At 39.8% G+C, this 26,317-nt stretch overlaps 1 protein-coding gene across 16 annotated transcripts in view; it reads left to right on the top strand.

The window, feature by feature from the left end:
- Positions 1 to 26,317, top strand: part of BPTF (bromodomain PHD finger transcription factor) — a 141,644-nt gene that overhangs the window by 109,428 nt on the left and 5,899 nt on the right. For 8 of the 16 annotated variants that reach the window (XM_079904277.1, XM_079904288.1, XM_079904289.1 and 5 more), the window contains 8 exons: positions 131 to 1,023; positions 9,786 to 9,868; positions 10,177 to 10,402; positions 13,983 to 14,317; positions 17,140 to 17,313; positions 18,072 to 18,264; positions 19,191 to 19,275; positions 24,808 to 24,994. In XM_079904277.1, coding sequence (XP_079760403.1) covers positions 131 to 1,023; positions 9,786 to 9,868; positions 10,177 to 10,402; positions 13,983 to 14,317; positions 17,140 to 17,313; positions 18,072 to 18,264; positions 19,191 to 19,275; positions 24,808 to 24,994 — 2,176 coding nt within the window. Of the gene's footprint in view, positions 1 to 130; positions 1,024 to 9,785; positions 9,869 to 10,176; positions 10,403 to 13,982; positions 14,318 to 17,139; positions 17,314 to 18,071; positions 18,265 to 19,190; positions 19,276 to 24,807; positions 24,995 to 26,317 lie in introns of those variants that run through there. The other 8 variants (XM_079904280.1, XM_079904291.1, XM_079904287.1 and 5 more) reach the window with 4 other exon arrangements.

The following is a 26,317-nucleotide window of genomic DNA, read 5'->3' as shown; positions in this document are numbered from 1 at the left end:
TCTAGGGCATCAATCTTCTGTACTGTACTGAAATGCAGAATTCTCACCTTTAGAAAATCCCCTTCAAATTCTTCTTAAACCACAGTCTCATGTTCTAGAGTAAGAAATATTTGGTCTTTCCTTTTCACAGGTACAAGTGAACAAAGACAGAGTAAATTATCGCCCCTGACACAGGTGCAGCCAGCCAAGAGCCTGCCTCCAGCTCAGCCGTCGAGCATGAGTCCTGCAGAAGCCCAGCCTCAGACTGCTCAGCCCGCACAGCCCCAGCCCCCAACCCAACCCCCGTCCCCAGCTCAGCCTGAAGCCCAGACCCAAGCAACTTCTGCCTCCCACGTCCCTCCTGAAGCACAGCCCACCCAAGCACAGTCCTCCAAACCCCAAGGTGCAGGACAGTGTCAGCCTCAGAGTAATGTCCAAGGACAGTCTCCTGCTCGTGTCCAGAGTCCACCACAGACTCGAATGCGTCCATCAACTCCATCCCAAGTGTCTCCTGGACAGCAGTCCCAGGGTCAGACTACAGCCTCACAGCCGATTCCAATTCAGCCACACACATCTCTTCAGCCACCTTCCCAGGGCCAGCCACAGTCACAACCCCAGGTACAGTCTTCAACTCAAACTCTTTCATCAGGACAAACGTTAAGCCAAGTTACTGTTTCGTCCCCATCCCGTCCTCTGCTCCAAGTACGGCAGCCTCAGCCCCAAGTCCTTGCTGTGCCGCAGCTGCAACAAGTCCAGGTTCTCTCCCAGATCCAGTCACAGGTTGTGGCTCAGATACAGGCTCAGCAAGGTGGTGTGCCCCAGCAGATCAAACTCCAGGTCCCCATTCAGATGCAGCAAAGCAGCCCTGTGCAGACTCATCAGATTCAGAATGTGGTTACAGTGCAGGCAGCCAGTGTGCAAGAGCAGTTGCAAAGGGTTCAGCAACTCAGGGATCAGCAGCAAAAGAAGAAGCAGCAACAGATAGAAATTAAGCGGGAACACACCCTCCAAGCTTCTAATCAAAGTGAAATCATTCAGAAACAGGTAAAGTTATTAAGTAAAAGCAGCATGTTCAGTAGCTTGAATTATTGTGCTGTGCATTAGACTTAGTGTTTGGTTGTGTTAGCTTTCCTTAAATAAGACACAAAAGTCATTGATGCTTCAAGTTAGCAGCAGCACTGGATTGACCAAAACGTACTGAATGACTGTTATGGTTTGGAACTCTGTTGGATATAAACAGTCAGTGCTTACTGGAAAAACGACGTGTATTTTGGGAGAACTAAGTTGGAAAGAGTGGACTTAGGAAGTTTAAGTATCATTGATATGAAACCTGAAGGTTTAACTAAGTTTGGAAGCCACTTCAGGCATCATAGCAATTTCTTTGCAGTTGTCATTCCTTAGTTTGCACGTAGACTAAGCAAATTTTATAGACAGATTAAACTCATTTGTGTTTCCAGCCACACCTTCGTAAAAAAAAGATTTAAATAGTATTACTCCATAGCATAAATAAAAAGTGGCATTGTGCAGTAGCTTTGTAGTGAAGTAAGGCAATTTAGATGAGTTAGAATTATTCTGCTTGAAACAAAGCCACATGTATAGTGACATCCTCTATAGCATTGCGGGAGAATGTGCAGCGTTCCGCACTAGTCAGGAGTTTGTGTGGGTTTCAAGTGTTCCCAAGTCAGGAGAACCCAGTTCCTGGGTCTCCCGTTTACAGTCTGTGAAACCCACTGATCTCCCCTGAGCTATATCCTCATTAAAACTCTCTCCCTTTCAGCCACACAGGGTTACTGTAATGATTAAATGAGGTCATGTATGTAGAAGCACTTTTTATTTTATTTTTTATTGAAATATATTTGACATATAACATTGTATAAATTTAATTTAAGGTATATGTCTTATTGATTTTATACATTCACATCTTGTAATATGACTGCCATTGTAGCAATAATTAACTCCCCTATCATGTCACATAATTTTCATTTCCTTTTAGTGGTTGGAATAATTAAGATCTAGTCTCTTAGCAACTTTGATGATTGTAATGTTGTTAGAAGTGTTTTTTTTTTTCTCATTTTAACATCTTTATTGGAGTATAATTGCTTTACAATGGTATGTTAGTTTCAGCTTCACAACAAAATGAATCAGTTATATATATACATATGTTCCCATATCTCTTCCCGCTTGCGTCTCCCTCCCTCCCACCCTCCCTATCCCACCCCTCCAGGCGGTCACAAAGCACCAAGCTGATCTCCCTGTGCTATGCGGCTGCTTTCCACTAGCTATCTACCTTACGTTTGGTAGTGTATATATGTCCATGCCTCTCTCTCGCTTTGTCACCGTTTACCCTTCCCCCTCCCCATAGCCTCAAGTCCATTCTCTAGTAAGTCTGTGTCTTTATTCCTGTTTCACCCCTAGGTTTTTCATGACATTTTTTTTTCTTAAATTCCATATATATGTGTTAGCATACGGTATTTGTCTCTCTCTTTCTGACTTACTTCACTCTGTATGACAGACTCTAGGTCTATCCACCTCATTACAAATAGCTCAATTTCGTTTCTTTTTATGGCTGAGTAATATTTCATTGTATATATGTGCCACATCTTCTTTATCCATTCATCCGATGATGGACACTTAGGTTGTTTCCATCTCTGGGCTATTGTAAATAGAGCTGCAATGAACATTTTGGTACATGACTCTTTTTGAATTATGGTTTTCTCAGCGTATATGCCCAGTAGTGGGATTGCTGGGTCATATGGTAGTTCTATTTGTAGTTTTTTAAGGAACCTCCATACTGTTCTCCACAGTGGCTGTATCAATTTACATTCCCACCAACAGTGTAAGAGGGTTCCCTTTTCTCCACACCCTCTCCAGCATTTATTATTTCTAGATTTTTTTGATGATGGCCATTCTGACTGGTGTGAGATGATATCTCATTGTCGTTTTGATTTGCATTTCTCTAATGATTAATGATGTTGAGCATTCTTTCATGTGTTTGTTGGCAATCTGTATATCTTCTTTGGAGAAATGTCTATTTAGGTCTTCTGCCCATTTTTGGATTGGGTTGTTTGTTTTTTTGTTATTAAGCTGCATGAGCCGCTTATAAATTTTGGAGATTAATCCTTTGTCAGTTGCTTCATTTGCAAATATTTTCTCCCATTCTGAGGGTTGTCTTTTGGTCTTCTTTATGGTTTCCTTTGCTGCGCAAAAGCTTTTAAGTTTCATTAGGTCCCATTTGTTTACTTTTGTTTTTATTTCCATTTCTCTAGGAGGTGGGTCAAAAAGGACCTTGCTGCGATTTATGTCATAGAGTGTCCTGCCTATGTTTTCCTCTAAGAGTTTGATAGTTTCTGGCCTTACATTTAGGTCTTTAATCCATTTTGAGCTTATTTTTGTGTATGGTGTTAGGGAGTGATCTAATCTCATACTTTTACATGTAGCTGTCCAGTTTTCCCAGCACCACTTATTGAAGAGGCTGTCCTTTCTCCACTGTACATTCCTGCCTCCTTTGTCAAAGATAAGGTGACCATATGTGCGTGGGTTTATCTCTGGGCTTTCTATCCTGTTCCATTGATCTATATTTCTGTTTTTGTGCTAGTACCATACTGTCTTGATTACTGTAGCTTTGTAGTATAGTCTGAAGTCAGGAAGCCTGATTCCTCCAGCTCCGTTTTTCGTTCTCAAGATTACTTTGGCTATTCTGGGTCTTTTGTGTTTCCATACAAATTGTGAAATTTTTTGTTCTAGTTCTGTGAAACATGCCATTGGCAGTTTGATAGAGATTGCACTGAATCTGTAGATTGCTTTGGGTAGTAGAGTCATTTTCACAATGTTGATTCTTCCAATCCAAGAATATGGTATATCTCTCCATCTATTTGTATCATCTTTAATTTCTTTCATCAGTGTCTTATAATTTTCTGCATACAGGTCTTTTGTCTCCTTAGGTAGGTTTATTCCTAGATATTTTATTCTTTTTGTTGCAATGGTAAATGGGAGTGTTTTCTTGATTTCACTTTCAGATTTTTCATCCTTAGTGTATAGGAATGCCAGAGATTTCTGTGCGTTAATTTTGTATCCTGCTACTTTACCAAATTCATTGATTAGCTCTAGTAGTTTTCTGGTAGCATCTTTAGGATTCTCTATGTATAGTATCATGTCATCTGCAAAGAGTGACAGCTTTACTTCTTTTCCGATTTGGATTCCTTTTATTTCCTTTTCTTCTCTGATTGCTGTGGCTAAAACTTCCAAAACTATGTTGAATAAGAGTGGTGAGAGTGGGCAACCTTGTCTTGTTCCTGATCTTAGTGGAAATGCTTTCAGTTTTTCACCATTGAGGGCGATGTTGGCTGTGGGTTTGTCATATATGGCCTTTATTATGTTGAGGAAAGTTCCCTCTATGCCTACTTTCTGCAGGGTTTTTATCATAAATGGGTGTTGAATTTTGTCAAAAGCTTTCTCTGCATCTATTGAGATGATCATATGGTTTTTCTCCTTCAATTTGTTAATATGATTTATCACATTGATTGATTTGCATATATTGAAGAATCCTTGCATCCCTGGAATAAACCCCACTTGATCATGGTGTATGATCCGTTTAATGTGCTGTTGGATTCTGTTTGCTAGTATTTTGTTGAGGATTTTTGCATCTATGTTCATCAGTGATATTGGCCTGTAGTTTTCTTTCTTTGTGACATCCTTCTCTGGTTTTGGTATCAGGGTGATGGTGGCCTCGAATGAGTTGGGGAGTGTTCCTCCCTCTGCTATATGTTGGAAGAGTTTGAGAAGGATAGGTGATAGCTCTTCTCTAAATGTTTGATAGAATTCGCCTATGAAGCCATCTGGTCCTGGGCTTTTGCTTGTTGGAAGATTTTTAATCACAGTTTCAATTTCAGTGCTTGTGATTGGTCTGTTCATATTTTCTATTTCTTCCTGATTCAGTCTTGGCAGGTTGTGCCTTTCTAAGAATTTGTCCATTTCTTCCAGGTTGTCCATTTTATTGGCATAGAGCTGCTTGTAGTAATCTCTCATGATCTTTTGTATTTCTGCAGTGTCAGTTGTTACTTCTCCTTCTTCATTTCTAATTCTATTGATTTGAGTCTTCTCCCTTTTTTTCTTGATGAGTCTGGCTAATGGTTTATCAATTTTGTTTATCCTTTCAAAGAACCAGCTTTTAGTTTTATTGATCTTTGCTATCGTTTCCTTCATTTCTTTTTCATTTATTTCTGATCTGATTTTTATGATTTCTTTCCTTCTGCTAACTTTGGGGTTTTTTTGTTCTTCTTTCTCTAATTGCTTTAGGTGCAAGGTTAGGTGGTTTATTCGAGATGTTTCCTGCTTCTTAAGGTAGGATTGTATTGCTATAAACTTCCCTCTTAGAACTGCTTTTGCTGCATCCCATAGATTTTGAGTCGTCGTGTCTCCATTGTCATTTGTTTCTAGGTATTTTTTGATTTCCTCTTTGATTTCTTCAGTGATCACTTCGTTATTAAGTAGTGTATTGTTTAGCCTCCATGTGTTTGTATTTTTTACAGATCTTTTCCTGTAATTGATATCGAGTCTCATAGAGTTGTGGTCGGAAAAGATACTTGATACAATTTCAATTTTCTTAAATTTACTAAGGCTTGATTTGTGACCCAAGATATGATCTATCCTGGAGAATGTTCCATGAGCACTTGAGCAAAATGTGTATTCTGTTGTTTTTGGATGGAATGTCCTATAAATATCAATTAAGTCCATCTCGTTTAATGTATCATTTAAAGCTTGTGTTTCCTTATTTATTTTCATTTTGGATGATCTGTCCATTGGTGAAAGTGGGGTGTTAAAGTCCCCTACTATGAATGTGTTACTGTCGATTTCCCCTTTTATGGCTGTCAGTATTTGCCTTATGTATTGAGGTGCTCCTATGTTGGGTGCATAAATATTTACAATTGTTATATCTTCTTCTTGGATCGATCCCTTGATCATTATGTAGTGTCCTTCTTTGTCTCTTCTAATAGTCTTTGTTTTAAAGTCTATTTTGTCTGATATGAGAATTGCTACTCCACCTTTCTTTTGGTTTCCATTTGTGTGAAATACCTTTTTCCATCCCCTTACTTTCAGTCTGTATGTGTCTCTAGGTCTGAAGTGGGTCTCTTGTAGACAGCAAATATATGCGTCTTGTTTTTGTATCCATTCAGTCAATCTGTGTCTTTTGGTGGGAGCATTTAGTCCATTTATATTTAAGGTAATTATCGATATGTGTGTTCCCATTCCCATTTTCTTAATTGTTTTGGGTTCGTTATTGTAGGTCTTCTCCGTCTTTTGTGTTTCTTTCCTAGAGAAGTTCCTTTAGCAGTTGTTGTAAAGCTGGTTTGGTGGTGCTGAACTCTCTCAGCTTTTGCTTGTCTGTAAAGGTTTTAATTTCTCCATCAAATCTGAATGAGATCCTTCCTGGGTAGAGTAATCTTGGTTGCAGGTTTTTCTCCTTCAACACTTTCAATATGTCCTGCCACTCCCTTCTGGCTTGCAGAGTTTCTGCTGAAAGATCAGCTGTTAACCTTATGGGGATTCCCTTGTGTGTTATTTGTTGTTTTTCCCTTGCTGCTTTTAATATGCTTTCTTTGTATTTAATTTTTGACAGTTTGATTAATATGTGTCTTGGCGTATTTCTCCTTGGATTTATCCTGTATGGGACTCTCTGTGCTTCCTGGACTTGATTAACTATTTCCTTTCCCATATTAGGGAAGTTTTCAACTATAATCTCTTCAAATATTTTCTCAGTCCCTTTCTTTTTCTCTTCTTCTTCTGGAACCCCTATAATTCGAATGTTGGTGCGTTTAATATTGTCCCAGAGGTCTCTGAGACTGTCCTCAGTTCTTTTCATTCTTTTTTCTTTATTCTGCTCTGCAGTAGTTATTTCCACTATTTTATCTTCCAGGTCACTTATCCGTTCTTCTGCCTCAGTTATTCTGCTACTGATCCCATCTAGAGTATTTTTCATTTCATTTATTGTGTTGTTCATCATTGTTTGTTTCATCTTTAGTTCTTCTAGGTCCTTGTTAACCGATTCTTTCATTTTGTCTATTCTATTTCCAAGATTTTGGATCATCTTTACTATCATTATTCTGAATTCTTTTTCAGGTAGACTGCCTATTTCCTCTTCATTTGTTAGGTCTGGTGGGTTTTTATCTTGCTCCTTCATCTGCTGTGTGTTTTTCTGTCTTTTCATTTTGCTTATCTTACTGTGTTTGGGGTCTCCTTTTTGCAGGCTGAAGGTTCGTAGTTCCTGTTGTTTTTTGTGTCTGTCCCCAATGGCTAAGGTTGGTTCAGTGGGTTGTGTAGGCTTCCTGGTGGAGGGTACTAGTGCCTGTGTTCTGGTGGATGAGGCTGGATCTTGTCTTTCTGGTGGGCAGGTCCACATCTGGTGGTGTGTTTTGGGGTGTCTGTAGACTTATTATGATTTTGGGCAGCCTCTCTGCTAATGGGTGGGGTTGTGTTCCTGTCTTGCTAATTGTTTGGCATAGGATGTCCAGCACTGTAGCTTGCTGGTCGTTGAGTGAAGCTGGGTGCTGGCGTTGAGATGGAGATCTCTGGGAGATTTTCGCCGTTTGATATTATGTGCAGCTGGGAGGCCTCTTGTGGACCAGTGTCCTGAAGTTGGCTCTCCCACCTCAGAGGCACAGCACTAACTCCTGGCTGCAGCACCAAGAGCCTTTCATCCACACCGCTCCTTAATTTGGGATGATTCGTTGTCTATTCATGTATTCCACAGATGCAGGGTACATCAAGTTGATTGTGGAGCTTTCATCTGCTGCTTCTGAGGCTGCTGGGAGAGATTTCCCTTTCTCTTCTTTGTTCTCACAGCTCCCAGGGGCTCAGCTTTGGATTTGGCCCCGCCTGTGCGTGTAGGTTGCCGGAGGGCGTCTGTTCTTTGCTCAGACAGGACGGGGTTAAAGGAGCCGCTGATTCGGAGGCTCTGGCTCACTCAGGGCGGGGGGGGGGGGGGGGGGGGGGGGTGGTAGGGAGGGTCGCGGAGTGTGGGGCGGGCCCGCGGCGGCAGAGGCCGGCGTGTCGTTGCTAGCCTGAGGCGCGCCGTGCACTCTCCTGGGGGAGCTGTCCCTGGATCCCGGGACCCCAGCAGTGGCGGGGCTCCCCGGAAGGGGGTGTGGACAGTGACCTGTGTTCGCACACAGGCTTCCTGGTGGCGGCAGCAGCAGCCTTAGCGTCTCATGTCCGTCTCTGGGCTCCGCACTTTCAGCCGCGGCTCGCGCCCGTTGCGCGCCCGTCCCGCGCCCGTCCCCGGAGCTCTCCCAAGCAGCGTTCTTAATCCCCTCTACTCGCGCACCAGGAAACAAAGAGGGAAGAAAAAGTCTCCTGCCTCTTCGGCAGGTCCAGACCTTTCCCCGGACTCCCTCCCGGCTAGCCGCGGTGCACCAACGCCCCGCAGGCTGTGTTCACGCCGCCAACCCCAGTCCTCTCCCAGCGCTCCGACAGAAGCCGGAGCCTCAGCTCCCAGCCCCGCCCGCCCCATCGGGCGAGCAGACAAGCCCCTCGGCTGGCGAGTGCCGGTCGGCCCCGATCCTCTGCACTGGAATCTCTCCGCCTTGCCCCCCGCACCCCCGTTGCCGTGCTCTCCTCCGCGGCGCTGAAGCTCCCCCACTCCGCCACCCGTAGTCTCCGCCTCCGAAGCTCCCCCACTCCGCCACCCGCAGTCTCCGCCCGCGAAGGGGCCTCCCAGCGTGTGGACACCTCTCCTCCTTCACAGCTCCCTCCCGCTGGTGCAGGACCCATCCCTATCCTTTTGTCTCTGTTTATTTTTTTCTTTTGCCCTAACCAGGTACGTGGGGGGTTCCTTGCCCCCTGGGAGGTCCGAGGTCTTCTGCCAGCGTTCAGTAGGTGCTCCGCAGGAGCCGCTCCACGCGTAGATGTATTTCTGGTGTATCTGTGGGGAGGAAGGCGATCTCCGAGTCTTACTCTTCCGCCATCTTCCCGGAAGTCCCAAGGTGTTCCTGTTAGAAGTGTTTTAAGAAGCAGAGAATTTTTTTTTTTTTTTTTTTTTTTTGCGGTACGCGGGCCTCTCACTGTTGTGGCCTCTCCTGTTGCGGAGCACAGGCTCCGGACGCACAGGCTCAGCGGCCATGGCTCACGGACCCAGCCGCTCCGCGGCATGTGGGATCTTCCCGGACCGGGGCACGAACCTGCGTCCCCTGCATCGGCAGGACTCTCAACCACTGTACCACCAGGGAAGCCCCAGCAGAGGGAATTTGAAGATGTATAGTAATATTCTTAAAAAATTAACGTCATATATAATGTGTTAAAATGCATTATTATCCAGCTTTTAGCACTGTATGGTCCATGAACTGAGAATTATTACAATGTCTGTCTTTACCCTAATATCTGCACAAGGTGGCAATGGGGCGGGGGTGGGGTGATCTTTAAAATGAATGCCTGGGACGGAGAGCATAATGTTAAAAACATGGTTATTGAAGGATGATAGCTGGGTTAAAATTAGAGCTGTATTAATTCTTTAATCTCAAACAAGTTAGTAAGTTCTTTGTGTCTCACTATCTCATTTATAAAAGTTTCCCTACCTTTCAGCGTCGTTACGGTGAATAAACAAGGTAATGTCAGCTGCTTCCCTGGGCACAGTGCCGGGTATGTGATAAGCACCCGGGCCAGACAGTAGCTCTCATTTTATTTGTATTACGATATAAAATTCTTAGTTTCTTTGGGAAACACATACATGTGCTCAGATTTCTACTGTTGTTACCTGTGTACCAACTTGTAGTCATTATAAAATATGCATTTTTGGATTTTGTTCTGTCCTGAAGGTGGTGATGAAGCATAATGCTGTAATAGAACATTTAAAACAGAAAAAGACCATGACTCCAGCTGAAAGAGAAGAGAATCAAAGGTAGGGAGAAATGTTTATAACCCATTACACTGGGTCTCACTGTATATCAGTCTCTTCTCTTTAACACACACACACACACACACACACACACACACACAGGAGTTCTGAGTTTATATTGTTTTTACCTTGATTGAAGTTTATTAAATGAGAACACTCAGTACTAACAGATGCTCATAACTGGTTCCAATCGCTCTGAAGCTTTCCAGTCACAGAAAGTTTGTACCAACTGTAAAGACGTAGAAAAATTTTGTCTTAAGTCTTTCAGAAGGAGATGCCCAGTATTACATAGATTGTGTATTTCTCTCTAGAATGATTGTCTGTAACCAGGTGATGAAGTATATTTTGGATAAGATAGATAAAGAAGAAAAACAGGCAGCAAAAAAACGGAAGCGAGAGGAGAGCGTGGAACAGAAACGTAGCAAACAGAATGCCAGCAAGCTCTCTGCACTGCTCTTCAAGCACAAAGAGCAACTCAAAGCCGAAATACTGAAGAAGAGAGCACTGCTAGACAAAGACCTACAAATTGAAGTGCAGGTAAGAAGGTATTTTCTATCCTCCTGTGTTCAGTGTTTAGCATCAAATTTTATTCTTCTTTTCCCCTTGAAATTTCCATTAAGCTTAAAATTTGAGCTTGTTTTCTAGATTTTACATTTTTGTCCCTAGAATGAGAAGCAGTGGGACATATGTCTTTTAAAGCATGACAGAGATTTTGGTATCTACATGTATATTGTAATCTCTAAACTAGCCACTCGGGGAGGTTAGTCTTTTGATTAAAACATTTGAGGACCCTCTTGGCAACAGCCCTTATTGTCTGCGACGCAGTCTTTGCCAAAAGTTATCAGGAGCTACGTTTCTGGAGAAAGGTAGACAGAGAAACTGCAAAATAATGTTGAAAGAAAATAAAGTGTGCTTATTAAATAAGACCAGATTTCTTTCTTGACTTGGAAATGATCTGCAGGCATGGCTAATCCTCTGCTTACTTAGGGAATTTGTTGAAAATTGAAAGAAGACATCTATTCATACATATTTAAACAGTTTTTTAAAAGAGAAGTGGGCTATATAAAGCATCCCTAGAAGTGCCTTGTACATTTTAAGAAGGTGAGAGATGTTAAGACAACACTGATCATCCTACTAACAAACACTGTACATAACTGTGAGACATTAGACATCTTCCCACTGAAGTCAGAAACCAGATGGTAGTGCCCAGAATCAACATTATTGCTTAGCATCTCTAGAAATTCTAGCTAAGGTTAAGCCAAAGAAAGAAAGGAGATAAAATTTGTTATTGTGTATATATGATTATTATATCAAAACCCCAAAGAAAAATTATTAAGATCTAAGAGAGAGTTCAGTAAGGTAGTCACTGCTAGATAAATACTGAGATCGCGACCATTGTCCAAGTAAACAAAAATAAGGTTCGGTAATCTTTGATCATCCCCCCTCCAAAGATGACCATTTTAAAATAATTTTAGGATATAGCTTACATATATTACTTTTAATAAATGTATTCACATATAAACACATTTTAAACAAAATCAGAATCACGCTGGAGACAACATATACTGAACATTTTTCTTTTTCTGCACTGTACATACTATGCAGCCATTTAAAAATGTTAACAACTACTGCAAATATTCTAGTATACAGTCGTGGTGTTGCTTCTGACAGTGTATCGCTTATCCAATGAGGAAGAAAAATTATACTTAAAGGAAACGTTCAGCATTATTTTAACTAAAGAATTTATTGCTAAGATGATTTAGTTTGAGGAACAACATTCAAACGTATATGTACTAGCATATTTTAAAATTTATTTTTAATTATAAGGATTTTTTTATTTTCAGCATATGTGATTGGTCCTTTATATCTACCTGTTCTTATATCATTTATGCTTGCCTTTTTAGAAAATAGACTTCATTTTTAAGAGCAGTTTTAAATTTACATAAAAATTATGCAGAAAGCAGAGAGTTCTTGTATACTACCCCCAACCCCAGTTTCTCCTATAATTAACATCTTGCATTAGGGTGGCATATTTGTACAATTCATAAGCCAGTATTGATACATTATTATTAACTAAAGTCCATAGTTTACATTAAGTTTCACTCTTTGTGTTGTATAGTTCTGTGCATTTGACAAATGAGTGATGTCATATAATCATGTTACATAACAGAATACAGAATCATATTACACTATCATACAGAATAGTTTCACTGTCCTAAAAATGTGTTGTCTTCTACCTTTTCCTCCCTCCTCCATCCCCCTCTGCTTGTCTTTTCAATATTTCTTACTCATTTTTAATAGAACTTATGCCTTCATTTAACTCTTTGAATGTCTCATACATATTATAAAGTTTTTTGTCAGATTGTTCTATAAAACATAAAAATTCACTTGGAGTGAATTCAGATTCGGTTATTGATTTTTGTTGGTTGCTTTTTCTTTTTTTTTCTTTTTTTTTCTTTTTTTTTTTTTACATTACATGTTTTTATTGTTTTTCATTTGATTTTGCATTTGGAATTTTAAGTGAGAGGAGTTTTGTTTTTGTTTCCTTCCTCCAGAAGCCTAGTGTAGCACAGCCAGCCTTTAACATCCAGCAGGGAGCCTGCACTTCCCAGTTCTGAATCTGGAGCCCAGGAGGCCTGCAGTTTTAGCCCTGGTCATGGTTTTGTGTTTCCGTTCCATAGAGACATTTATATCTTATTCAAGCATGGCTGTCTTTTCAGTTTTCTCTTTTTTATATCTTACTACCATGGGAATGTTCTTGAAGAGGTATGTCAAAGTATGTACCTACTACACTGTCTTGACGATCTTGATTTTCCTAAAATCCATCTCTTTAGGCTATAAACACATCATACTATTAGGAATATGAAACTCAAGATTTACTTTCTTCCCTAGGAAAAAGTTCAGACTTTGTTTTTAAATAGAGAAGGACTGTAGAATTGTCACACAGCATATATTCTCAGTTATAAGACTATTTAGACTCCAGATAGAGGAAAAAGGTTCATTAAACCAGGATCATTCTGGTTTATTTGTTAGAATTTTTTTGATGTTTAAAAACTTGGTCATAGCTCTGGTTTAATTACACCAAGCGTGTTCATGAATGCCAATCACAGTGATTTTTCTCTAAGGAAATAAAAGTTCTTTTTTCTTTTTTTTTTTTTTATTATTTACTTTTGGCTGTGTTGGGTCATTGTCGCTGCACGTGGGCTTTCTCTAGTTGCAGCGAGCAGGGGCTACTCTTCGTTGCAGTGCGCAGGCTTCTCGTTGCGGTGGCTTCTCTTGTTGCAGAGCTCGGGCTCTAGGCACATGGGCTTCAGTAGTTGTGGCTCGCGGGCTCTAGAGCGCAGGCTCAGTAGTTGTGGCGCACGGGCTTAGTTGCTCCGTGGCATGTGGGATCTTCCTGGGTCAGGGCTCAAACCCATGTGCCCTGCATTGACAGGCAGATTCTTAGCCACTGCACCACCAGGGAAGTCCAAGGGAAATAAAAGTTCTTTCATCATCATTTCTCAGAATAAGTTGTAGCACTAGGTAGCAGAGGTGTGTCTGTAAAATACCTCACATGGGAAAAAGTATTTTAATTTATGCAAAATTTGTATTGAGAAAATAGCTCTCCTTGCAGTCTTAAATTCTAGCCACAGGAGCACAGTAAATAAGGCACATCTGTCTTACTTTGCTCTGGGCTGGTCAGGCCACATCTGGAGTATCACGTCCAGTTCATGTCGAGACTCACTCTAAGGAGACACGAGGAGATTTGCCGGAAGAAAGCAGCCAGCGAGCGAGGACACTTGAAATCATGTCCTGAGTGATGACTGCAATGACCAGGGCAGGACCCTGGCATGCGGGAGGGGCCGTTCTTTCTACACACTTGCTCATCTTTCTGTCAGACCTCCTTTGAAGAGAGCTAGCAGTTTTCTAGTTGTTGTGTAATCTTCATCTTCTATTTCTAGTTGTTTTAATTGGGTTTAAGGTGTAGTAAGAACCCTCTTGTTTGGAGTTAACAAGACTCCCTCACTTTAGAGTGAACTGTGGAGCTACTCAGACAAGGGAGGTGATGTAACGTCCTCTGGCCAGAACGTTACATAAGTCAGTTGATGGTCTTATATTCTTTGATTGACAACAGGAAGAGCTCAAGAGGGACCTGAAAATTAAGAAGGAAAAAGACATGATGCAGGCCACAGCTGTCGCTGCCACCTCCCCCGCTGCAGCACCGGCACCTCCAGCCCCTCCACCTTCCCCGCCACCTCCACCCCCGCCACAGCACTCGGGCCCCCTAGCCACGGCCACGGCCACGGCCACGGCCACGCTGCCTGTGGCTTCCCAGAAGAGGAAGCGAGAAGAGGAAAGAGACTCAAGCTCCAAGTCGAAGAAGAAGAAAATGATCTCTACTACCTCAAAGGAAACGAAGAAGGACACAAAGCTTTACTGTATTTGTAAAACGCCTTACGATGAATCTAAGTGAGTAGATCTTTTTGAGCTCTAGTTTATTTTCTTAAAAGTTTAGCTCAGTTTCCAGTTTTGAAGAAAATGAGTATATCAGTAGCAATGTAAATAAAAACAGTTAAAAATAAGGGTAATAATATTTCATCTGTGGTTTTGCAGCTGATATTTTTAACGTTGACACTAGAATAAAAGTTTGGTTCTTTTTCCACGTGTTCATGATTCGTGTTTGTCCTTCATCATATTTTCTGTCAGATAAGCTTTCTGTTGCTCCTTTGCTGTCTCCTCTTCTCTCTGGATCAACTCCAGATCAATTAGTAATGCTGTCTGGAGAAAGGTGTATTACTGTCACCGCCCAAAGTTGAGATCATCTGTTCTGGAATCTTCCCAACCCCACGATTACATCCAATCCTAAAGACGACCTACACACGAATGGTGCCAAGGGGCTTTTGAGTTTGAGTGGTTTTGGATTTTTATCATGTAATTTTAAGTAATTCTATGGATTTTGTATTAGAATACTGTAACCTAATATTATTTTTGTCAAAGTTCCCACTTTCTTATTGGGGACAAAAGTCAGAAAAATACAAAAAGTGATTCTTTCACTCATTCCTCAAGTACTACACTCAAAAATTTGATAAGCATGGCAGCTGGAAGCTGCTTTTGACAGTTGTAACTTGTATTTGGTGATATATACAAGATTTTAGAGACAGTAATCCATAAACATGGTTACACTTTTTTTTTTCCTATCATTATTATCACTTAGCTAGGTATTTAGCTTCCATTTTCAACATTCAAATGCAGGCCGAGTTTATAAAGCCAAAATTAACCACAGTGTTAATTTTACAGTACCCAAAAGTTTATTTGATTGTGATAAAAAAGTATGATCATTTAGAATTAGGAATGCTTAATGTCTACTGTAAGTGGATGCCTAATCAATTTATAAAATAAAATTGTTTAATGATGTTTAAGCTGTAACATTGAAGCTGCTTTAGTGGTGCTATTTAAATTACAGTCTGTTTGCAAGTGCTAAATCAAAACTTTTTGTTGGTAGATTTAGCTATGTGTTGAATCAAACACAGATCAGTGTAGGCATCTGCACTTTTCATTGTCTTACTTTATGAGAAATTAGACATGATATTAAAAGTAGAACCCTATTGATTGATTTTCCCCTTAGTCCAGTACAAGTCCAATGCAATTTTTGTAAATTTACTTTCTTTACAAAAGATTTTCTTTCTTTACAGAAAGATCTGCTTATGGAATTTCCTTAAATAACAAGACATTTTGGCCTATTTAAAATATTCAGATCATAGAAATTCATTTCACACACAACTTTTTTTAACACCTAAATTGCATAAAATGCAGCACACGTGTACGTATGCTCATTCTATTGAGTTTGCCTCATTATTTTGGGGATATTTCATATTTTTTAGTTTTTCATTATTCACATTTCAGTATACCGGCTTCATTCATTCCCTATTCTAGTTGGGAAGAGTTAGTGGTTTTTAAGGAGTATTTAGTGATCTCTTGTTCCAAAGTAGGCTCCTTTGGGAATCTAGTGAGAGTGACTAAAACCTGAAATTCAAGTCCTGAACTCACTTCCAGAACACACAGCCCACCACCTGGTGAAGGCAACATACCAAAACGCCCTGAAGGCCTCCACGTGCGGCAGTGAAAATCATGCGGGAGTCATAATTCAAAAGAAAAAAGTTAGTGGCAATAGGATACACCACACAACCATTATTCCTTTACGTTCAAAAGCAGGTTAGGTGGAAGCTTGAGGACTATTTCGATTCCTGTAGGCGAATCTGCCAAGAAACACCTTGGTAGAACCAATGGTATCAGCAAGGCCAGTCTGGTTCCCTGCAATTCACGCTTATTCTTGCCATGACTTTGACAAGGCGTTCCTCCGGAGCATTCGTCAACACTTTGAAACACTGTGTGTTTGTCATAGAGATGCTTTTCACTTTACCGTTTGGGATCTTACATTACAAAAGACTTGAGGATTAATTAACTGATAACCCACGGTTATACACTCATACAGCCCCATCTTGTGGTTTTAGATTAACTATCCTTACATCACTCTCCACTCCGTGTGTCCCTGTTTTTGAATTGAAGTAGTTCTTCACCAGCTAATTAAACTGGCCACTCCACATTGTCACACACATTCTACTAACTGAAAAACTGGCCCATGTCATAGTCTGTTAAAATTAGATTAAATTCCAATATTTACTTAGAAAACTTGGTAGAAACTGAATTACTACATGTACCTTTTTTAGTTTTCTTCTTCATACCATGTTTTGACCATTTTTCTTCTACAACTGGCTGACCTCCTGCATGTTCCTTGTAGTGTAACTTCTACTTGGTGTTTGCGCTTTGCTTTGTTTTCAAATTTAAATCGTGAGATACATTTTCAAACCTATCTAAGAAATAGCCCTGATTTTGAAATGGCTTCTGTGGCATAGGTTTGACAGATGTAAGTCTTTGATTCTTTGGCTTTGGTTTTTGTGCCTGTTACAGTTTTACACACATTCATTAAGAGGGAGACATTACCATCAGCGTGTTGTTTATTTTTTCAAATTCCAGTGTGTTTTTAAAGACCCACATTTCACTAAACAGTGTATTTGTTGAAATAGATGTGAGCGACTCTATGTCCCCACACTTGATATAGCATCAGATGCTGTAGTTTGTCAGGGTTAGAATGGTTGGATTCAGAATGTTTAGCTGACTCATTGCAGAAAGTTATCCTGTAAGAACGTGAATCAGGACAGGGAAGACAGACTTACGTACCATGCAGCTCAAAATGACAATTACATTGTCATTTTCATTGTGAATGCTTTTAGGTTCTATATTGGCTGTGATCTTTGTACTAACTGGTATCATGGAGAATGTGTTGGCATCACAGAAAAGGAGGCTAAGAAAATGGATGTGTACATCTGTAATGATTGTAAACGGGCACAAGAGGGCAACAGTGAGGAATTGTACTGTATCTGCAGAACACCTTATGATGAGTCACAGTGAGTTCTGATAAGAGCATCATATTTAATAATTTAGGAAGCCAAATTGCTCTGACTGGTTACTTATTTGTTTTAAAATAAAAAGCAAGGTATTTTTCTGCATATATTATACACTTACATTACAAATTCTTTTCCAATTTTTTTTTCTCTTCTTCCCTCTTTACCTCCCCTTCAAAATTTATGTTGCTTCACAGTGAATGTTTGAGATGCATTGGGGAAAATGTGGTTTAATGGTAGACTTGATTCTTCAATATGTAACATAGAAATTAATGAGATTAAAATGGCCTGACTTGTTTGGACTTTATCAGTGTTTTGAAATGGTGCTTTATTGCAGGTTAGAAAAACACTAATTTGGGTACAAGCTCCGAGACTCTGTTAAACAGCTTTTAGGATTTTGAACTCCCAGTTGGGTGGCCAATATCAGCTTCCCATTTGATATGGTATTAGTTGAAAGATTTTTGTCTTTATTTTGTTTTGAGCTTTGAAGTCAATTAAATGTCTTACATTTTTCTTCATATTGGTTCTCCAATTTTGACAGTGTTCTTAAACCTTTAATGCTTGTTCGTAACATCAGAAATACTAAAGTAACTCATTGGAATGTCAATCTTCAAAAGTATTAAAACAATTATAATACTAAAACTTTTTTATATCCCAGGGTTAGAATATATTCAATGCATGTTTTATTACTTTTTAAAGTAAATTATAAGTAATGTGATCCCATCTGTTTTGAATTCACATTTCCATTTCGGATCTTGCAGATTTTATATTGGCTGTGATCGGTGTCAGAATTGGTACCATGGGCGCTGCGTTGGCATCTTGCAAAGTGAGGCAGAACTCATTGACGAGTATGTCTGTCCACAGTGCCAGTCAACAGAGGATGCCATGACAGTGCTCACGCCGCTAACAGAGAAAGATTATGAGGGTTTGAAGAGGGTGCTGCGTTCTTTACAGGTGAGAAACCACGCTCTGTGCAGCATTTAAAGATGAAATCAATCAGCGTGACCTTGGAAACACGCCTGGGGTTTGACCTTTACAATCTTAGAGCACCTGACTATTTAGTGACTCCCAGCTGAAGTGCTCCACAGACTTCAGTCCGTCCTGTGCCGACTGTTGTTGTTTAGCTAATGCTCATGTTTAAAATGACTCATTATTTTTAACCTAAATTTTATTTTTAAAGAAAACTATCTTACCACCATTGATTGAAAAGCAATTTGATTAAATTCTAGTGAGATACAAATGCTTATCTAAGGCTCTGAGCCAAAGCCTTCCCTCCCTTATTAAAAACAAGAAGGAAGGTGGGGGTGGCTTCTAAGATTAGCAAGCATTAGAGATGTATTCCAGGCATAGGAGTGCTAGATTGACACTTCCTCCTGTTGTAATCATAATTAGAAGCGTTGAAAGAACTGAAACGAGAACAATAGTCTCAATATGTGGTTAAATGTTATTTAACATCACCGTCACACCTCTGCCACATCATTAGCCTGCAGAGGTGACCATTCCACACTTGGAACCCATCCCACTCCAGTTTAATTGGTGTGATTGCAGTGCCAACATCGCTCAGTTGGCAGGTCATCGTGAAGGGACCAGAGTACAGATTCCTTGACCCCTAAGCTAGTGCTCCACCATCCCCGCTCCAGGCCGAGGTTCCAGACCTCTCTTTGAGAACCGTTATTACAGAGCATGCTCGTCTGAGATAATCTGTGACTACAGCAAAAATCATCTAAGTATAAATAATTTCATGTCTCAAGTTTAAAACTGACTCTTCCAGTTTAAAGGTCGATGGATGCAAGAACTCAAATGGGAAACTTAAGTGAAATTGTCATTTCCACCTGACAATAACCTGACAGTATGATGCCTTTTTTTTTTTTTCATTATAGGCCCATAAGATGGCCTGGCCTTTCCTTGAACCAGTGGATCCTAATGATGCGCCAGATTATTACGGTGTGATTAAGGAACCTATGGGTAAGTGCTTGAGTTGAACATGGAGTTTTTTCAGAAGTCTCAGCAGCTACTTCATTTATCATCCAAAAAATTGATATATCATGAACATATGCTGAGCAAGACTGGTGAGAGTCCAAACTGGTATACGGTCATTTGTAGGATAAACTGGGAGCACGTATTAAAGTTCAAGTGTGTGTACCTTTGGACCCAGCAGTTGCATCTCTTAGGATTTACATGTGCACAGGTATGTTGTTCATCACAGCAGTGTTCATAATTGCAGAAATACTGAAAATGAAATAAATAGCCATCAGTAGAGGAGTAGCTAAATCAAAGGATGAGCAGAGTATTCTCTACTGTATAATGAGTGAAATCGGTGAACGGATTGGGGTCCTTGTGAGCCTCTCCTCTTTCCTGTCACCTCTTCTTCATCTTTTCCTGAAGGAGAGCAAAGGTAGAAATTCAAGAGAATATAGCCTCATTGCCCAGAAAATAAAAGTGGTACTAAATAACAGCTACAAGTAACTGTACAGTAAGTCCCCTACATAACAAACCTTCAAGTTGCGAACTTTCGAAAATGCGAACGTGCATTCGCATGTCCAGTCATGTAAGTTAGTTCACGTGTCTGGTGTACATTGTCACATGTGTGCATCCTCTACAAGTGGTTGTGCTTTTGTGTACTTTACTGTACAGTACTGTATAGAGTACAGTAGTACAGTATCTTTATTTCAAGCCCAGGATGTCTGGAAGCAAGTGTAAAAGCATCGGTGATGTGGCTGGTACTACTGTATACTTTTCAAGTATACAGTACTATACTGTACTGTAAGATTAAAAATGTTTTCTGTGTAGTATTTGTTTGAAAAGTATTACAAACGTATTATAGTACAGTACTATATAGCTGATTGTGTTAGTTGGGTACCTGGGCTAACTTTGTCAGACTTACGAACGTGCTCTCGGAACGGAACTCATTCATATGTAGGGGATTTACTGTATTAAGATGAACAGCTACCGGTGATTATATTAAAAATACTTTATCTACGAAAGAAGTTATAGAAATTAAAACATAGCTAAAAGCTTCCAAAACTGCCCCAAAATTAGCTCTAGCTGATGAAAATATTCCAAACGGCCAGCTAAGCATTTTTTAAATGGGTATGGTTTTATTGTATATTTGAAAGTTGCCAGGAGAGTGGATCTTAAAAGTTCTCATCACCAAAAAAAAAAAAGTTTGTAACTATATGCGGTGACGGATGTTAAATAAAAGTATTGTGGTGATCATTTCTCAATATATACAAACATCAAATCATCCCATTGGGACTTCCCTGGTGACGCAGTGGTTAAGAATCCGCCTGCCAATGCAGGGGACATGGGTTCGATCCCTGGTCCGGGAAGATCCCACATGCCGCGGAGCAACTAAGCCCGTGTGCCACAACTATTGAGCCTGCATGCTGCAACTACTGAAACCCGTGTGCCTAGAGCCCGTGCTCCGCAACAAGAGGAGCCACCGCAATGAGAAGCCCGTGTACCGCAACGAAGAGTAGCCCCCACTCACTGCAACTAGAGAAAGCCCCCACAACAACGAAGACCCAACACAGCCAAAAATATATAAATTAAAAAAAAAAATCATCGCATTGTATACATAAAGGTACCACAGTGTTCAATGTCAATTATACCTCAGTTTAAAAATAAAAGGAAAAAATTAAAGGAATTAAAGTTCAAACAGGTTTTTAAGAAAAAAAAAAGACAGGGGTTGTATTGACGGCAACTTCAAAGATGCAGAAACATGAAGAAGAGATAAATGAGGGCTTATCTTCGGGAAGAAAAACCATAAATACGTTAAGTAGCCGTTACCTCTATCCTCCTCATGTCTAAGATAGAAGGAATTAATCATTGTACACATTTCAGATTTGAATAATCTCCTTTGAGAAAGTACCTGGGGTGTTTATTTAAATAAATAGATGTCTTTTGCTTCTAAAAATAACTTGATTATAGAAAATTTAAGAAATAAAAAAAGTAAGAAAAGATAAATGCACTTTTGATCTTTTTCTCACTGAATGCTATCACATTTTGGTGTGTTTGTGTGTGTGTGTCTGTGTGTGTGTGTAAAAATTGAAAACTTTTTTTTTTTTTTTTAATATTGAGATCATATAGTAAATGTTTGTGTCTGGCAGTCATTTTCCTGTGTCATTAATCTTCAATAACATGATATTAATGGCTTTGTATAGTCTGTAAATTGAATATGCCTTAACTTATTTAGCCAAAATTCTTTTCTTGAAGAGCTAGAATGTTTTCCTGTCTTTTTCTTTTCTTTTTTTAATACCACCAAGATAAACAGCATTTTATGTGGGTATGTACATACAGATAATACAGGTCTCCCAAGCATACTGTTGAAAGAAATAGGAAAGTTACAGAGCAATCCCTGGGTTTTAAGCAGTAAACAGTTGTATGTTTTCTAAGGGTATGTACATGTGTTTAGAGATGCATAGCAAATGTCTGGAAAGTTACTAACGTGATTGATTATAAATTTATTTTACTTTTGGCTGCGTTGGGTCTTCATTGCTGTGCGTGGGCTTTCTCTAGTTGCGGTGAGCAGGGCTACTCTTTGTTGCGGTGTGCAGGCTTCTCATTGCGGTGGCATCTCGTTGCGGAGCACGGGCTTTAGGCGCGTGGGCTTCAGTAGTTGTGGCATGGGGGTCAGTAGTTGTGGCTCATGGGCTCTAGAGCACAGGCTCAGTAGTTGTGGCACACGGGCGTAGGTGCTCAGTGGCATGTGGGGTCTTCCGGACCAGGGCTTGAACCCCTGTCCCCTGCATTGGCAGGCAGATTCTTAACCACTGCACCACCAGGGACGTCCCCCCTACATCGTTTTTAATTGTATGACGTTAAGGTAATTTATTTAATCACCCCTCCATAATGGATTTTTTGGCTGTCTGCAGTTTTTGCTGCTATAAATGACACTTCTGTGAACATCCTTGTGCATCTGCCCTGTTCTTGTTTGTTTTCTTAGGAAAAATTTCTAGAAATAGAATTTCTGTGCCAAAGGGTGTGTATACTTTTTAGGCTTTTGGTAAGTATTTTCAAATTGCACTTCAGCAGATTGAACCAGTTTCCACTGATAGCATATATCTGTACCCTTTTCTCTGCACACTTGAAAACCCTGAGCATTATCATTCTTTCGAGGAGAAAAAGTTTTCTTTGTAAATACTTATTTCGAAAGAATATGTTTGATGTATAAATGCAGATGTTACAGAGATATAGGGAGTAAAATGTAAAATTTACCACCACTTTCATCCACCTTTAGAGGTAGCCCCTGTTAATAGGCTGATGTTATTTAATTTTTAATTTCTGCTAATTTGGGCAAAGGAAGTGACTCTTTGGCTTTGCCTGTCTTCAGTAACTAGTGATGTGCTTATTACTGTTTGTACTTCTGCATGAGTTCCCTATTTATGTATTTTGCCATTTTGCTCTTGATATATTCATACTGTTGTCAGTGTTACTTAAGGGTTATTTATAAACTAAGGATATTTTAATGTTTTATGGCAATTTTTTGGTCATGTGATAGTTTTTAACATTTTTTTAATTCAGATCTATTAATCATTATGAATTCTACCTTTAGAGTTGTATTTTTAGCCTTTTTCCCTACCCCAGATATATAAATACTTACGTGTATGTTCTCCTAGTACTTTTTTTTTTTTAAGGGATACTAATTAAGTTGAAATCATTAAATGTCCAAACACTACTCACATACTTTATTACAGTTAGTCAGGAAGTGCCCAGAACTTAAGTCTGAATATGGTGATATTCGGGCGGGCTGTGTTAAGCTTTCTGCCTACCTGTACAGCTTATGTGACCTACACAGAATGGATGCGCCCAAGTCTTGTTCGGAATTTAATCAGGCTGGGTACATTTTTGCAGTTGTTCTTGTTTACACGTTTTTCCCCTACCTGCGTAAACTGGAACTATCAAAGATGTGTTTGTGTGTTAAAATATTATATGTATAACATAAAATTGCCATTTTTAACTACTTTTATACGCACAATTCAGTGATTAACTACATTCATTTTTGTCCTTAAATTTTAATTCACCTCGGATTACTTTGGCATATAGTGTGAGGTAGAATTTTTCTTCAGATATAGGTAGGCAGTTGCCTCAACCCAATTTATTAATGAATTCTTCCTGTCTCTGCTTATTTGAAATGACATCCTCAACATAGGTGAAATTCTTACGCTGAATACAGTTATGTCTGTTCCTGTTTTGAATTCAGTTCCATTAATGTTTGTATCATGTTGTGCAATGCCACACGTTTTGTTATCACAGCTTTATAAATTTTTTTATATAAATTTATTTTATTTATTTATTTTTGGTTGCATTGGGTCTTCATTGCGGTGCGCGGGCTTCTCATTGCGGTGGCTTCTCTTGTTGCAGACCTGTGGGCTTTAGGCACGCAGGCTCAGTAGTTGTGGCACATGGGCTTCGTTGCTCCACAGGCTGTGGGATCTTCCCGGACCAGGGCTCGAACCCATGTCCCCTGCATTGGCAGGCGGATTCTTAACCACTACGCCACCAGGGAAGTCCCTGTAATTTTTTTTAATGTCTCATAGATTAAATTTTCTCCCTTTTATTTTTCAAATGTTTCTTAGATATTCCTACACTTTTATTTTTTGAATGTACTTTAAAATTATTTTCTCAAATTCTAAAATAATTATTGAGATTTAGTTAGGAATTGTGTTATCTATGAATCCTAGATTGATTTGAGATCACTGACCTTTTACTCTCCCAGGTTTTTATGTCATGTTGTATATGGAATTTTCCTTCAAGCACAACTGTCTCCTGGGAGACAGTTGTGTTACTTTGGGTGTTACTGTTACTGTTACTTTGGGTGGATTTAGCTCAGTATTCCACAGCAGTTACCTGTGTACCACCCTAGTAATTTTTTCCAATTCTGCACACTACCTCTACTATTACATACTGCTATTTTTATTCATATCAGCTAATATTTTTCCCTTAAGTTTATTTTAAGTAGACACTTTATATCATTACCAACATAATCGGTAAGTCAGGATCACTTGTCACCAATAAAAGGTAACAATAAAAATTTAAAAGGAAACAAAATTATATTATTAAAGTCTAATAGAAGGATCACAAAACCACAGAGATTTTATTCTTAATTCTGGACTCCTTCTCTTTGTACATGTAAGGTATTTAATCAATTGTTTGCATGTGAAAATGTGTTATACTTAGCTACGTATTCATGTTGGTGTAGTGTTTGCTTTGTTTCAAACCAGTTGAATAAAGAGCTATTCTCTGTAGTTTATTGAAAGTAAAAGACCCTTCTTAACGGTAGCCAAGATTTATCTTTTAGACCCCGAATCAAAAACAAAATTGGAAAAGTGCTGCTGTTTTCTTCAAGAATTGCTATGTAGTCTTCACTGGTAAACCAGCCTGGTTCCAGGACTGCTTGGGCAAGATGTTATGTATTCTTATTTGTCAGAACTGCAGGCAGTATCCACACTGGAACAACCTTAAAGCTTTGAAAATCTTTTACATTTTGTTTTTAAGACCTCGCCACCATGGAAGAAAGAGTACAAAGAAGATATTATGAAAAGCTGACAGAATTTGTAGCAGATATGACCAAAATTTTTGATAATTGTCGTTACTACAATCCAAGTGATTCTCCTTTTTACCAGTGTGCAGAAGTTCTTGAATCATTCTTTGTACAGAAATTGAAAGGATTCAAGGCCAGCAGGTAAGCAGATGTGTTCAGCGCTCTGAACTAATTCAGCTCCTAACGAGAAATTGCTGGGTTTGTTTATGATCTGCTTAAAATTATAGTCACTTTTTAAAATTCAAAAAGCATTTATCAGATGCTTACAGAATGTAAGATGCTGTCTTAAATGCCATGGGGCACATACAAAGATAGTAGTAGTAAGAGTTCTTGCTCTCACTGAGTTTACAGAAGTATAAAAATGACTGTCCTGGGACTTCCCTGGCGGTCCAGCGGTTAGGACTCCACGCTTTCACTGTAGGGGGCCGCGGTTCGATCCCTGGTCAGGCAACTAAGATCCCGCAAGCCGCGCAGCCAAAAAAATAGTTTTTTAAAACTATGAGACTAATACTCAACACAGCATATAGTAGGTGAAATGCTCAAAGACTGGTAGAATTCAACAAAATAATGTTTAAAAAAAAAGACTGTTCTGTAGGGTAGAGTAAGGGGAAGACCACCAAGTGGGGATTTAAGCGCTTTCTCTTTCATTTGCGTTTGCTGTATCTTTGAAATCATAAATTGTTTTATTCTAATGGATTTTATCTGTGGACAAAACTAAACTTTAATCCAAGTCCACAGACCTTTTCTTTGAACCTCTCGTAGCATAAAAACATTGAGCAGCTTTGCATGCTATTCAGGTACTGTGACCTTCGCGCCTTCTGTTTCTGACCTTCCGCACCTGCTCCTCCCCAAGCCCATGACTTTCTTCCTTTCAACGGAAGCCTGTTTCCCTTTTCTTTGAGAGCTGCCACCGCTCTGTAGCCCTGAGATTCATTGTTCACCATCCCCCATCCTCCAGCCCGCAAGCTTGATCCTCCCTAGTCAGATTGGGTAGATCTTGGCTGGGCTGGGGTCTGGGCATCTGTATTACCTAATGAACTCCCACGGGACTCTGCATACCAAAGCATAAGACTCAGTGCTCTACCTAGTCGTTTTTCTCGGAGGAAAATCTTCAGGGTATTTTCTCTCCCTCTCCTGTAACAAGGTAGATCAAGAACTGTACTTCAGAGTCAGTTTGCGTAAACTAAAAGTGAAGGACAAGCACAACTGAAGTATCCAATCACCTTCTCAGCGAAGGAGTCAAAAACTATAGGCAAGGAGGGAAGGAAAGCTGGTGGGCAGGCAGGCTGTGTAGACCACCAACCGAGAGACTTCACAGAATCTCTAAAACTTTCCCATTTTTATCGTTGCCTATCTGTTAACCCGTTAGCTGTAAAACTTAAAATGGAAGAGGACTTACTTAATATGACAGAGTCCCCAGGAAAATAATAATAAAGGAATAAAGAGGGGTAAACTCAGAGTGGT

The sequence above is a fragment of the Stenella coeruleoalba genome (assembly GCF_951394435.1).
Source record: "Stenella coeruleoalba genome assembly, chromosome: 19".
NCBI lineage: Eukaryota > Metazoa > Chordata > Mammalia > Artiodactyla > Delphinidae > Stenella > Stenella coeruleoalba.
Note: the sequence above shows the minus strand (reverse complement) of the source record. Positions and strands in the feature narration are given on the sequence as shown.